Source organism: Taudactylus pleione, unplaced genomic scaffold (genome assembly GCF_031769625.1).
Source record: "Taudactylus pleione unplaced genomic scaffold, aTauple2 ptg000717l, whole genome shotgun sequence".
Taxonomy (NCBI): Eukaryota; Metazoa; Chordata; class Amphibia; order Anura; family Myobatrachidae; genus Taudactylus; species Taudactylus pleione.
The window spans coordinates 435,262-451,099 of NW_028285119.1; the positions used below are offsets into that span (position 1 = coordinate 435,262).

Here is a 15,838-nt window from a genome sequence, read left to right on the forward strand (position 1 = left end):
ACACTGTTTTCTTGTTCTGCTCAACTGTTTATGTACTATGTCTATGTACTATGTTTGTGCACTGTTTATGTACTATGTAAGGCGCTGCAGAACTCTTGTGGCGCCATATAAATAAAGGATAATAATAAAGTTTGCCTCTTTGATAAAGCTACAGCGAAACGCGCGTCGGCGTTTAGCTGTGATCATCTATAATTATGCCCGACTGAATATATGTGCTATTCTAGATATGTTACTGACCTAAGGATGGCAAGCACTCTCAAGTGCATGTTATACTAACCACGGCTGCAAGAGCAGACCCGTAGCGTCTGTCAGTGAATTATACACTGATCCCGACTGGGCACTCACATTAAAGTGACATAGATACATCTAACCTAGCCGGGTTCAGTGATATGAGATACACGGAGATTGAATTACTGCTGCAGTGTCTTGCTATTTACACTAACTGTACCTTCGTGTTAAAAGAACGAATGAAACACCTTTAAAAATATATGCGTGTCACATTAATCACGGCTGTAAAGTGTAGAATCGCATTGATTGTCAGTGCATGACACACTGATCCCGATCGGGCATTTACATTTCCGTGATACAGTTACATTTAATTTAGCCGGACTTAGTGATATGAGACACGCGGCGATTGAATAATACTGCTACAGGTCTCTGCGGGTCATATTAACTGTACTATCATGTTAAAAGGGTGAATGTAACACCTATAAATACATATTATGTGAAGTACTATGTTATTAGTCTATTTAATCTAGAGGTGGGTTAGTTATGCCTATTATATACTTGAGAGATTGAAGCTGGTGATAATTCATTTAAATTAGACTGTATCTCACTGGAAAGTTGGTATTGATACAGCAGCTCCAGCTTATTTATTTATTTATTTATTTATTTTGCAATTCCTTTAAAACAGTTGTTATATGTAGCTGTTTAACCAGATGAAACGTTACACTCTCTTTAATCTCATTACTTTGATGTAATTCTCATTTACGTGGCTACATACACAAATGATAGCACTTAAATAATAAATTGAGTTCCCTCATCTATTATTCTATATGGTAGGAGAAAATACATGAAAGATAAAACTGAAACAATAATGTGGTGAAATAATTTGCACATTGAACAAGTGCAATACAAGCTATATTTAGACACATTGTTTTAGTAACTTATGAGAATGATATATGAGATCGTGTAATACACTCTAATACGTGTGAGGACATTCACAGACTTCCAATTTTCTGGTGTGTTTAGTTTCTATTATACAACTGTATCCATTTATTGATCAGAAACATTTTTCTCTTTATCAATAGCACATGAAATAACGGGACATATTGATGATGACAGCATTTATTTTAACTTCTTTTCCTACTTATCTATACCCAATTTTATTTCGCTGAAACTATTTTGAATTTATATATTTTTAATTATATTTAATAAAGGTTACATTTTATAACAAGATAAGCAACCTCAGATGCATTCCTATATAGGGACCACTTTCTTCTTGCTTTCTGGACTATACTCAAAAGCACCTAACCCGTGATTCCTGCTTCTGTTGCAGCAGTGTTTATATACCATGTACTTGTCTTGTAGTGTCTTAAACTGTATGACACTGTTTTCTTGTTCTGCTCAACTGTTTATGTACTATGTCTATGTACTATGTTTGTGCACTGTTTATGTACTATGTAAGGCGCTGCGGAACCTTGTGGCGCCATATAAATAAAGGATAATAATAATACTCAGAGAATAGGTTAGCACAATTTAACACTGAATGCAGACATTCAAGGAAGAAGTATTGCTCTAGCTGGGCACACATATTATTGAGATGACACCGAGATTACACTGTATTGTGCAGCAAGTAATAAGAAAAATAATGTGGTATCAAACAAAATTCCATTCACACAGGAGAGACCATTTTATGAATAGTACTACTTATGCGCCGTGCTTTTACCCAAAGGGGCTAATTTCTACAGAAAATACGCAGAAAAGTGAAGTTTACGGAGAATTTCCACAATAATCGTCCCCCTTATGTACTAGCGGATACTGTGAAATTTGCTGCTCCAATTTCATTTGACACAGTAGTACCCATAGCAGTTTATGGTAGGGGTGTGCACCGGCCACTTTTCGTGTTTTGTGTTTTGGTTTTGGATCTGGATCTTTCTTCGTATTTTGCCAAAACCACCCTTCCGGGTTTTGTGTTTTGGTTTTCATTCTGTATTTTTTGGGAAAAAGCATAAAAACAGCTAAAATCACAGAATTTGTTTTTTTTTTTGTTCCTACGCTATTATTAACCTCAATAACACTAATTTCCATTCATTTCCAGTCTATTCTGAACACCTCACTCCTCACAATATTGTTTTTAGGCCAAAAGGTTGCACCGAGTTAGCTGGATGTCTATGCTAAGTGACACAAGTGAGCGGCACAAACACGTGGCACTGCAGTGGCAGACAGGATGGCAGTTTGAAAAACTAGGCCCCAAAGAGTACATAATGCAGAGAAAAAAAAGAGGTGCAAGATGGAATTGTCCTTGGGCCCTCCCACCCACCCTTATGTTGTATAAACAGGACATGCACACTTTAACAAACCAATCATTTCAGCGCCAGCGTCTGCCACACGACTGTGGTTGAAATTATTGGTTCGTTTGGGCCCCCACAAGACAAGCTGGCAATTAATCTGTCCCTGCACAAACTGGCTCTACAGAGGCAAGATGTCATCCTCATCCTCATCCACCAGTTCCTCACCCTCTTCAGTGTTGTGTACATCCTCATCCTCACAGAGTCCCTGCTGGAATCTACTACCACAGGTCTCTCTGTACTTTTTGGAGGCTAGTCTTCCTGGAAGAATTGATAATTAATTTTGATGAACATTATCTTCTCCACATTTTGTGGAAGCAACCTCCTACGCCTTTCGCTTACAAGGTTCCCGGCTGCACTAAAAACTCTTTCGGAGTACACACTGGAGGGGGGGGCAACTTAGGTAAAATAGAGCCAGTTTGTACAGGCCTCCAAATTGCCTCTTTTTCCTGCCAGTACAGGTACGGACTGTCTGATATGCCTACTTGGATGCTGTCACCGATGTAATACTCCACCATTCTTTCAATGGTGACAGTATCATATGCAATGACAGTACACATGTCAGAAATTGTTGGCAGGTCCTTCAGTCCGGACCAGATGTCCAAACTTGGTCCTGCCTGCCCTGCATCACCGCCAGCAGGTTGGTTAGGATATCTAAGTTGTTTCTTTGTAGCCCCAGTTGCGGGAGAAAATGAAGAAGGAGCTGTTGCCGTGTCACGTTCCACTTCACCTGACAGTGTTTTCACCAGCAGGTCTTTGCACCTCTGCAGGCTTGTGTCCGCTGGACAGAGAGACACCACGTAGGCTTTAAACCTAGGATCGAGCACGGTGGCCAAAATGTAGTGGTCTGATTGCAACAGATTGACCACCCTCGAATCCTGGGAAAGCAAATGGAGGGCTTCATCCACAAGTCCCACATGCAAGTGGAATTGCTCCATCTTAGCTCCTCCTTCACTTTCTCCAGCTGCTTCTGCAAAAGCCTGATGAGGGGAATGACCTGACTCAAGCTGGCACTGTCTGAACTGACTTCACGTGTGGCAAGTTCAAAGGGCTGGAGAACCTTGCACAACACGGAAATCATTCTCCACTGTGCTTGAGTCAGGTGCATATGTCATAGGTGGATGTATAGGCTGTGAAGCATATAGAGGGTTGAGTTCCACCACGTTACAACCTCTTGCTTCAGGTGATGGCAGGGCAGGTTCAAGATTGACGCAGTCGCTGAATAGCGAAAGTGGCCGGACATTTTTTGGGCCACCCAAAGCGTCTCCTGCATGCCCCTGTCATTTTTTTAAAAATTCTACACCACCAAATTTATTGTGTGAGCAAAACATGGGACATGCTGGAATTTGCCCAAATGTACTGCCCGCACAATATTGGTGATGTTGTCAGATATCACAAATCCCCAGGAGAGTTTAAGTGGGGTAAGCCATTGGGCGATGATTTCCCTCAGTTTCTCTAAGAGGTTGTCAGCATTGTGCCTCTTACTGAAACCGATGATACACAGCGTAGCCTGCCTTGGAATGAGCTGGTGTTTCTGAAATGCTGCTACTGGTGACGCTGCTGTTGTTGCTGCATAATGCGATACATCTACCCAGTGGGCTGTCACAGTCATGTAGTCCTTAGTCTGCCCTATTCCACTTGTCCACATGTCTTTGGTTAAGTGGACATTGGGTATAACTGCATTTTTTAGGACACTGAGGACACTTTTTCTGACATCTCTTTACATTCTCGGTATCGCCTGCCTAGTGAAGTGGAATCTAGATGAGATTTGGTACCGGGGACACACTACCTCCATCAATTGTCTAAATCCAACTGCACTAATGGCGGATAATGGATGCATGTATAATCACCAACATAGCTGTCAAGGCTTCAGTTATCCGCTTTGCAACAGGATGACTGCTGTCGTACTTCATCCTCTCCACTAAGGACTGTTGGAGGGTCAATTGTTTAATAAAAGAAGTAGTCGTGTTCCAACTTCCTCTCTGGGATGATGAACGACTCCCAGCAGCAGCAACAGCAGCAGCAGCAGTGGGCATAGCAATGCAAGATCCTCCGGAGGAATCCCGGATAGGAGAGGAGTCAGCCATGCCAGTAACATGGCCTGCAGGCTACTTCTGATCCTGATTGAGGAGGAAATTGATGATAAGGGAGTTGACGGTGTGGTTTGCAGGTGCTTGGATACAACAGGACAAAGGGATTTAGGTGTCCCTGTCTTAGCCACAGTTTATGAACTGGACAGTAACTTTTTATGAATGCACTGCAGGTGATGTATAAGGGAGGATGTTCCTAGGTGGTTAACAACCTTACCCCTACTTATTACACCTTTGCATATGCTACATATGGCAAGACAGTTGTTGTCCAGGTTTGGATAGAAATATGTCTAGACTAAAGAGGTGGAATGTTTGGTCTTCTGCCCATGCATGACGATGGGATTTTTCATCCCACGGATGACAACTCTTTCCTTTGGTGCTTGATTTAAACAAACCACATCACCATCAGAATCCTCCTCGTCAACTTCCTCCTCAGTGCCAGCTACACCAATATCGTCATTCTGTTGTACTTCAACAGTGACATCTTCAATTTGAATATCAGCAACTGGACTGTGGGTGCTCCTTCCAGCACTTGCAGAGGGCGTGCATATGGTGGAAGGAGCCACCTCTTCCCGTCCAGTGTTGGGAAGGTCAGGCATCGCAACCACAGCCACACTTGGGCTCTCCTTGGGGATTTGTGCTTCTTAGAAAGCACAGTTTTTTGCTGTGCTTTTGCCAGCTTAACTCTTTTCATTTTTCTAGCGGGAGGAGGTCTTCCATGGTCATGTGAAGCTGAACCACTAGTCATGAACATAGGCCAGGACCTTAGCCACTCCATGCCTCTCCTTGTCGTAAATGGCATATTGGCAAGTTTATGTTACTCCTCAGACGATTTAAATTTATTTTTTTGGATCATTTTACTGAACTTTGGCTTTTTGGATTTTATATGCCCTCTACTATGATGATGTTGATGGCATTTCATCGTCTATGTCATGACTAGTGGCAGCACAGCACCTCTGGACTGGACTGACACAGCAGAGCAGGTCTCCCCCAGAGGCTGATACAGCAGCACAGCACCACTGAACTGGACTGATACAGCAGAGCAGGTCACCCCCACCCCAGACTGATAGAGCAGCACAGCACCACTGGACTGGACTGATACTGCAGAACAGGCTGATACACCAGAGCCACTTTCCCACAGACACTACACTACACTAGTACACTACACGTCCTCTCACTACACTCTCCAGGCCTGGAGTGAAAATGGCGGGGCGGGAGGCGCGAAATGTGCAAAGTCTGGGCCTTGCGAGAATCCAACACCAGGGTGATGACATTTTGCCTCGTTTCGGGAACCAAGTCTGGCGGGAAAACTCGAGCCGAACTCGGTTCCCGGCTCAGATCGGGGGGGTTCGTATTTTTGAAAACCCTAGTTTATAGGAACTGTAATCAGGCTAAATGTATCAAGCTTGCCTCCCGACAGCCAGTACATCTTTTCATGTTAGCAGTTTTAGCCTAAAAGTTACAATATACAATATTTTTGCCGGGATGTAGTCAGCATTCCGGTGTGTGGGATGCCAACCGTGGAAATACCGGCACCGAAATCTCAACAGCATCGGGATCCTGGCACCAGAATCCCGACTGCTGACATTCCTAAGGTAAGTATCAGGCGTTATGGGGAGGGTTAGGGTGTGGGGTTATGGTTAGGCACTAGGGTTAGGCAGGGCCGAAACTAGGATTTTTGTCACCCGGGGCAAAACAGTAATGTGGCGCCCCCCCTGGTAATTCCCCCATAGTAATGCCTCCTGCAGCAGTGCCCTTATAGTAATGCCCCCTTCAGCAGTGCACCTATACTAATACCCCTGTAGTAGTGCCCATATAGTAATGCCCCCATAGTAATGCCCCTGTAGTAGTGCCCATATGGTAATGCCCCCATAGTAATGCCCCTGTAGTAGTGCCCATATAGTAATGCCCCCCATAGTAATGCCCCTGTAGTAGTGCCCATATAGTAATGCCCCCATAGTAATGCTCCTGTAGCAGTGCCCATATAGTAATGCCCCATAGTAATGCCCCTGTAGTAGTGTCCATATAGTAATGCCCCCATAGTAATGCCCCTGTAGTAGTGCCCATATAGTAATGCCCCTTTAGTAGTGCCCATATGACAATGCCCCTATAGTAATGCCCCTATAGTAGTGCCCATATTGTAATGCCCCTGTAGTGCCGCTTACACAAAAAAAAATACCTTAAGGTTGCTGCTAGATCCTATGTGGAGAAAGGACTTCTGTGATGTTGCAACTAAGTGACCGCTGCAGAAGGGCCGGACCACTCCAGTGTTACCATCCACGTGGGCAAAGAGGGGGAATACATTTTTGTGGGGAGCGTAACAAGCCACGGTGCCCGAAGCATGGCGAGCTTAGCGAGCCTATGAGGGGACACTTTTGGCCATTTGTTCTCATCCTTGCAGCTCCCCCTTTGATCGCGGGTCAAGTGGGTGTGATATCACAGGTCCCTTGCAGCACCCTATTCTAGACCTAATCCTTACCTTAAACCCCGCTCCTACATCCGCCGCCATCCAGTCTGCCTGGCTGCTCCTCGGAACAATGGGAGAGACATCATAGTGCCCGTGGGGAGAGCTGAAACCTGGAGTTCAGGAGAGAACTCCAGCCTCCGGCTACCACGGTGCTGCAGGGAAGGAGATGGGCACCCGCTGGTAATAAAGTCTCAGCGACCGCCCATCTTGGAGGACACTGGCGTCGGGTGCAGCGGCGCACCTGGGGCACGTGTACCTCCAGCCCCCCCCCTAGTTGCGGCCCTGGGTTAGATTCTGGGTGCGTGAAGGTGGAGGTTAGGTTTTGGCACTAAGAAGGTAGGTTATGGATAGGCCCCGGGAAGGGAGGGTGGGAGGGTTAGGGATAGAGGTAGGGGTAAGGGTTACTCTTTCCTTCTTTCCTTAAGGGTGTTGGGATTCTGGGCCTGATTCAGACCCACTCGCGAGCGGCTGTACGCTCGCAAGTGGGTCGATGGTCTGCACTGAGCATGCGCACGACGGAGGGAGCTCCGTCGTGCGCATGCGCCAGACACGACGAGCGAAGGACTTTCCTTCGCTCGTTGTGTCCGATCAAAGGGGGCGTGCTGTCAATGTTGATTGACAGCACGCCCCCTTTGGTGGGCGTGCCGGGGGCGTGCCTCCCTGACGGGGGCGTTCCCACGGGAACGCCTCCCGTCAGAAGCCGGCCCACTGACATCACTAGTGATGTCAGTGGGAGTGATTTTGGCTCTGATAGAGCCAAAATCACTCCGGAGCTTGCGGTTGAAAACCTCAACCGCAGGCTCCGGCTCGCAATTTCGATGGTCGCGATGGTCACGACCATCGCGGCCATCAAAATGCACGCTCGTATAGCCTGTGGGTGGTGACCCACAGCTATACGAGCGTCCAGGAGGACGCTCCATGAAAAAGGAGCCCGGCCCTCATGCAGAGCGTGCGCTCTGCTCAGAGCGTACGGCTCTGAATGAGGGCCTCTGACTGTTGGGGTGCTGCTGTCAGTATTCTGACCAGCGGCAGCCCAACCGCCGGGATCTCATACCCAACCCATTTTTGCCCTTATGCACAGCCCTGCTGGGTCCAAACCCAGAAACTAAGTGATCGTGTAAAAACAGTTGGCAGGGACGGATTCTGTCAGAATCCTGCATGAATATATTCAGGACCGTTAAGAGCCGGCCCAGGGAGAGGGCATAGCCTAATCGCGGGAGGACTGGCCACGTGCAATTAGAAAAAAAAGGGGATGAAATCCTTAGTACCCCCCCCCTCTTAGCACCCCTGAATATATGGAGAACACATAATTTTTTATTGCTGTGACATTTAAGGATAAATGCTGGCATTGATGCTTTGGCCCCTATGTGTTTCTTTTTATACTTTATTTTAAGTTTTATAACAATGGAAATGAAGGCGAAAAGCAGCATACTGTATCAGCTGATGCACACAACTACTTTGACTCTCCTGGCTTAACAGTAAGTTACTATTAGTGTCCGTCCTATTACTCAGCTGACTGATACTATCTGGTAAATGCAGACCATATGCATTTTTTTATTGCTACAATAAAAAAAGTGTATTAGTGATTAGGGGCCTGATTCAGAGCCGCTTGTAAGCGGCCGCTCGTTCGCTCCAAGCGATGTTTGCCCAACTGCGCATGCGTACGGATCATTATACGCATGCGCAAACCAGTCAGTGCGGCCGAAATTCATGTGCTCGCAAACTAGCGAATGCCTGATAATTTGAGTGACAGAAAGAGGCGTATGTGGGAGGTAACAGGGGAAGGTGCTTGAAAACGGGGAGTGGAGATCCGATCGCAGGCGTGCTTAAAGGTCAAAACGGGCGTTTTGTGGGTGTGCATAATTAAAACAGCAGCGTCATTGAGCACGTCACTGGGTTATTTTATAGCCAGAACTGCTCGCAAAATTGTGGTAGCAAAAACCAACCACAAGAATAGCGAGCAGTTCATACGCTGGTTGATGTACTCGATTAATCTAATAAATAGCGGACATGACGTAGGATGCGAGCGGCCAGGGGGCGTAGTTTCCCAAAAAACGACCGCAAGTTTTGTTCGCTCGTTCAGACCTAGAGGCGTGAACAGACCGCAAAGAGCGAACGGTTCATTTGAATAGCCACCCCTTTTTTTTGAACGAACGACCACAAATAGCGACCGGCTCTGAATCAGGCCCTAGGTCTTTTATTTAGGGAGGTGCAAATGCTTAGTTTCTGGTGCCCCTCCATTTATATGACCATGCCACATTCAGAGTTTGTGTGCAACACATTGTTGATTGTCTCCACCATATATATTATTTTTTTTACTGGTGAGCACTATTTATTCAATTGACATACTCTATGTATAGCATTGGCTTTTTTTTCTGCAATATATGGAAATAAAGCAAAGGATAACATTTTGTATAATATGTACATGGACGCCCTTAATTCAACTAACCTGACTAAAGTGAGCGTGACTTGTAAATGTAGATGTTGCAGACCTCTTTCTATATCCACTACAACAGAGAAAGACTGGCTGCCACAAGAATTATTTTACTTCATTATAAACAAAGTATTTGAATTTTGCTAAACCATCAACATGTTGCTTTTACATTTTATTGGCATCATTTTTAATTCCTGGAACCAACTCTAGGAACAGTAAAAAATAAGTGAAATCTATCCAGAAAAAAAACAAGCATCTGAAGATTATTCCAGCGTATGGAATGTTCTATAATTCTTGTATCAACTTGTAACTTTAGGTGAGCACTAATTCCCTTTCTATGAATACCAGTACATTTTTTTCAGGCAAAAGAAAGCATTGTGAATTTGAGAAAAGAGTGGACATCTCCAGTACACCCCCCAAAAAATTCACACTTTATGAAATCGAGAACATTTTTAAACTAAAGGGGGTTATTTGACCATTTAGCCAACCCCATGGTACACATGCACTATTACAAGTCTTGGTATGTGGGATACCTTGCTGCAGCGGTAGGAGAGCATAGGGAAGTACACAAAGGTCTCTGGTGTTTTTTCGATGGATCCCAATAATGTTGAAACATTTATCAAAGCAGATTTGCTGCAACCAAAAGCTTTCTGCGGATTTTTTGCTGCAGCCTTTTTCAAGAGTGGTAGAAAAGCCTGAGAGGAAGAGACAATGAGAATAGTTATCTATGTTGTAGATCTTTTATAGTCTTTGCAAATTTACCATAAATGCAAGTTTAACTTACATCTATATAGAATTATTTCATACACATGGTACTGTAAGAACAATCTCTAGTACAGAGGAAGATAAGCAACATAACAAATGTAATGGCTTGTCCCACATTCACCAACTATTATCTAGGTAAGTAATGTATAAAAAAAGACATCATTTATTCAAGATCAGAAGAAACTAAAGTAATATATTGCTAGTATGTTTGTGGTGGGGTGGGGTGGCTTGTGGCCAATGTAGAGGCAAAGTCAAGGCTGCCTCCATCTCTGAAAAAAAATGTGCTCCATCGGGGGAGTTCTGGATACTCAGAAACCCCCCTTGCATATTCCACTGTGTTGTGTGTATATATACTAATATATTTGTTAATAATCTCTAGCGATCATTTCTAATTTACCTTGACCACTTTATTATATTATACCTGTTTATTTTGAAATATTCATTAACTATAGTTATTTTTAAGGTATTTATTTAAATCAATGTAATATGTTTGCTCTGTGAGTAAATTAGATTGCCACATAATTTCTAGCAGCCTTAGTATAAATCATATAGGATTTGTTATTTACAGCATTTGAGTTATCACATACACTCACATAAACAACTGCCCTTTTATTATAATTAGACTGGTCAGTGGTATTTTCATGCAATAATTATTACTGTGTGTTCTTAGGCATAGCTACTAGTAACATTTCTGTTTGTGTTTTCATGAGTGGCAGTGTAGTTCTACAAAGGTTGCTTTGTTATAATGTATAACTTTACTATCAAAATCTACATTGTTATTTTTATCAAGATGTAAACCTTCGTCAGTTATATATGATCAAAATCATTAGAATAGAATATTATTTAAAATAATTAAGGATCAACCACCCCTCTTCCAACGTCATCTTCATTTACATATGCCAACAGATTTTTTAGATTATATGTGCCACGTTTTGTTTTTTTAAACCAACACAATCCAAAAATACCTTCTTCTTGCTGTCAGACTTGTATATGACACAGTGATTAAGCATTGCTGCCTCATATTGCTGGAACATGGGTACCATTTCAACCAAGGCGCTTTGTATCTTTTGTATGCAGGGAGTTAGACTATAAGCTCCAATGCAGCAAGAATGATGTGAGTAATTACATAGTCTATGTACAGAATATAATCGCCACTACAGAAATATCCTATATAAAAATAATATTTGAGGTCCTCATACTAATAAACCCCCAATTATGGTCACTTCATTATTACATATCACCGGACACATGAACACCACCACATCTGACGCACTGGACCATCCCCCTGTCCTGTTCTCTTCCCCATCAATGGCCCACAGACCATGGCACGCACACGGCACCAAATAATCATTGCTTTTCTTATGCAGAGCAGCAATATCTGGGTCATACCTCACAACTTACAGCCCAATCAATACAAAGCCGTCCTGATGGGGGCTCTGTTTCATCTGTCTTTAAGTCAGGAATGACTGCTTACTGTAAGTCTGTTCAGCTGGGAGGTATGACCCTCATTCCAGATATCTAGTTACAAATAGCCAGTAAATAAGTGACCCCCCCAGTATAAACATTATCTTGTCAGAGGCCCCACAACACAAATATCAGTCAATTAATTGCCAGCCCAGAAGCATGGCATTGTGGGACATGAGTTTGATTACAGTGTTGTCTCCACAGTGTGCTGCAGCCTGATTAACCAAGTGCATATAACACTGCATGGAGCTAATTGAAACTGTGTAGTGATGGCTGGGGGGACTGTGGGAAACAATGTGCGTATCAGTAATTGAATAAATGTCAAACTACATGTATAACATCATACTTGCACCTGGCCCTGCATCTCATACATTTGCTAATAATAAAAGACCTAAAATGTGAGCGGAGTTGTCTTCATGTATCATAACACCTACTGTAACTTAGGTCATTTGTATTGTGTATGTTTTTTTTACCATTGCCACCAATAGTGGTCCAACTACATTTGTGTTGTAAACATGTAAAAAGTCCTCAGCATCTGCAGACTCCAGGGAGCTCTCTGGCATGATCCCAGCATTATTAATCAATAAATTCAGCCCAGCTCCTTTTAAATGCTTTTCAACCTCCTGGGTGGCCTCTTTGATACTTTTGTCATCTGTTGTTTCTATGGATGCAAAGTAAAATGATTAAGAACTGCAAATAAAACAAACTAAAGGTGCATACACACGGTACGATCTGTGCCACCAACGACTTCAAAGATATCTTTCAGTGAGTCATCCTGCCACATCTCTGAACAGGTAAAGTTGACGATATCGTCCAGATTTGCCTGCATGTACGGACGATCATAGATATCGCTATCGTTCATGCGGGAACGTGCATCGTTGGTCTTTCACTGAATAAAAAAATTACAGATATGAATGATATATCGTTGAACGAAATCGTTATCGTTCATATTGTAACGATATATCGTCCCGTGTGTATGCACCTTAAGGTTAGAGAAAAATGGGCAATATGAATCCAGTGCAAGTATGCTGGATTTTTCTGCATATACTGTACAGACAGTGGTTTTAAAGTTTTTCAGCACCGTTTACAGCATTTACGCTGACTGCTATATGCAGATAAATGCATTGTATTTACTCCAGGTTCCCCAGGGCAGATACGTGCAGGTGCTTATACAGATGTGTCCTCTTGTGTTATATGGCAAGAGATGCATGGCATGACTTAAGGTGCCCATACATGATGCGATAAAGCAGCCGATCCGATGGATTGGTACGATTTGGCTGCTCTATCGTACCATGTATGGGCATTATATCGGACAGAGGCCCTGATTCAGAGCCGGACGCTCTGACAGAGAGCTCGCTCTGAATCAGGGCCGTCCTTCTTAATTTTAGAGCGGTCTCCTGGCCGCTTGCATAGCTGTGGGTGACCACCCACAGCTATAGCGAGCGGCCAAAAAGATGGTCGCGATGGTCAAGACCATCGTGACCATCGGGCTTGTGACGAGACCCTTGTGGTAGGGTCTTGTTGCCGCAAGCCCTGGAGTACTTTTGGCTCTATCAGAGCCAAAAGCACTCCCACTGACATCACTTGTGATGTCAGTGGGGCCGGCCCCAAATGGTAGGCGTTCCCATAGGAATGCCTCCATCTGGGCAGCCATGCCCCCGGCACGCCTGCCAAAGAGTGGCGTGCTGTCACTCACCATCGACAGCATGCCCCCTTTGTAGCGAGACCGGGAGCGACAGCTTGGCCGTCGCTATCCGGGTCTCGCACATGCGCACGATGGAGCCGGCTACCTCGTGCGCATGCGCACTGGCCAACATCGACCCGCTTGCTAGCGTTCGTGAGCGGGTTGTACATCGCACCCCCAGATCTTACTGCGGGTTCAGTTGATCTGGGGATGCGATGAGCAATCCCTATGCAGCGCTAGGTGGGTGGGGGAGGGGGGAGCCAGCATATCGGGCAGTCGGCCACCCGATCGCACCGTGTGTGAGGCCTGCCCGATATTTCGGACGTCGGATCCCCCATCGAATCGCACCGTGCATATCACACCATGTATGGCCAGCTTTAGACACTGCACCACAAATAGCTAGTGTTGGACTTTCTTTAGTGTCTTTTTTGCACCACAACAGCACATAAAACAGGATTGTACTGTGCTAAGGATTTAGAATTTGGTACTTTTCTCACAATTGTGGCAGTGCACATTCACACTATGTAGCAGGAAACATGGCATACTGTAGTTCAGTTATCCCCAATCTCTTGCCTTTTTCAGATTAGCATCCTTGCCTCACTGGTGTAGCACACACAACCACTAGAGGTGTGAGGGTGCATGTGTTGGTTGCTTTTAGCACAGTAGCAGTGTGAAAAAGACGTACATTCACTAAAAACACTGAGCAAGGGGACACACATGGCTCAGTTTAGTCTCAGTTTAGTCTTAAGGCCCCCATACATCAGCAAATGATTGCAGCAGTCGTGCAATTTGCAATCGATTGTGTATAAAAATCTTTCCCATTTTCAATCGATTGCAGATTGCAGAATTGCCACAATCGATTGAAAAGGGAAAGATTTTTATACACAATCGATTGCAAATTGCACGATTGCTGCAATCAATTGTTGATGTATGGGGGCCTTTATTTGTGGTGCACCAAACAGTGCTATTTGAGCTCTACGTGAGGATAGATTAGTGAGGACACATCTTTAGTCACTAAATGGTTCTAACTTTAAAATTAGCACAATTGTATTAAATATTTTATTTCATATTTGTGATTATTTTTTATTATGCAAAAACAGCTCCCACTGTACTCATTACAGGACATTAGAACAATCTCAAAAGGTTTACATTAGAAGTAGAACAGACATGGGAGGTACAAGGATTAGAATCCTGCTGAAATCCTATATTCATAAGGCATTTTGTCCAGGTCATAAAGACTTTTCTTGAATTTGTTAGTGAAAATACAAACAAAAAAAACATTTGTTTCAAAGTTGCCAGATCAACCTTATGTAGGGAATGGGGAATGTCTGGCTGCTCCAATAGCAAAAGGCGCATATCCACTACACAATATAAATGGACGATTGAATGATAACAACATCGTTATCGTTCAGCCGTTCATTAATCGTGTAGTGAATATGGCGGCAACGACCAGCGATGTGCGCTCCCGCTGGTCGTTGTTGGAATCTGTCATTGCCTGAACATACTGCCCAACCTGACAATATTGTCAGGATGTGCATGTTCGGGGATGAGGGAGGGTGCCTGCACTAAATGACATATCGTTCAGTGTGGGCACATTATCCACTGCACAGTATAATAAACGATTGAATGATAATGTCGTTATCGTCAATCGTTCTTTCATCGTGCAGTGGATATGCACCTTTACTCCTGCAGTCTAAGAAGAGAAGAATTCCCATCCAACTATATAGAATAGCAGGAAGGACGAGGAATATCTCCAGCACTGGAGGAGGATATAGCAATAATTTTGGTTATATAACCTGATAAAATGTATCTGAGACACAGAGCTGTGACTAGACTGTCCCTTACTTTCCTAAAACCAGAGCTATGCAGAGTTCTGGGACTGTCCTGATAAGTATCTCAGCTTCACCCAATATAATGATCAACCTTTATTCACACAGTGAAATATATTATATACAGTATTATATATTATATAGGAATGACCTAGTATAAATGTAAACAGAGATTATTATTTTTTTTTTATTAATGGCATAAAAAAACATAACTAATGTCCTGGATGAATTAATTATATAATAAAAAAAATTTTTAGTGCAGACAATTGCAATACTTAAATAAAATAAAATTTTAAAACAAAAAAGACCGCACGCAGCGGTCGAAATAGGCAAAATTGTTCCAGCAGGTAGGTCCTGGAACTACTTGCCTATCTGACAGGCCATGCTGAGACCTGTAGTTCTCCACAGACAAATCACATTTTATCTAACTGTAATTATATAATTTTCCCCTGGAGTACAGTGATGAGCAATGGCTGGTTATACTGGGGGGACTTCATGCATTTTTTCGGGATAGCCAGCCCTGGTGCTAACTGGC

General features: G+C 43.6%; 1 protein-coding gene across 1 annotated transcript in view; it reads right to left on the reverse strand.

The window, feature by feature from the left end:
• The window catches only part of LOC148477420 (uncharacterized), a 55,840-nt gene that overhangs the window by 28,370 nt on the left and 11,632 nt on the right, over nt 1–15,838 (reverse strand). The window contains exons 3-4 of the mRNA XM_088456774.1: nt 12,264–12,451; nt 10,095–10,256 (exon numbers count right to left, since the gene is read on the reverse strand). Coding sequence (XP_088312900.1) covers nt 10,095–10,256; nt 12,264–12,451 — 350 coding nt within the window. The remainder of the gene's footprint in view (nt 1–10,094; nt 10,257–12,263; nt 12,452–15,838) is intronic.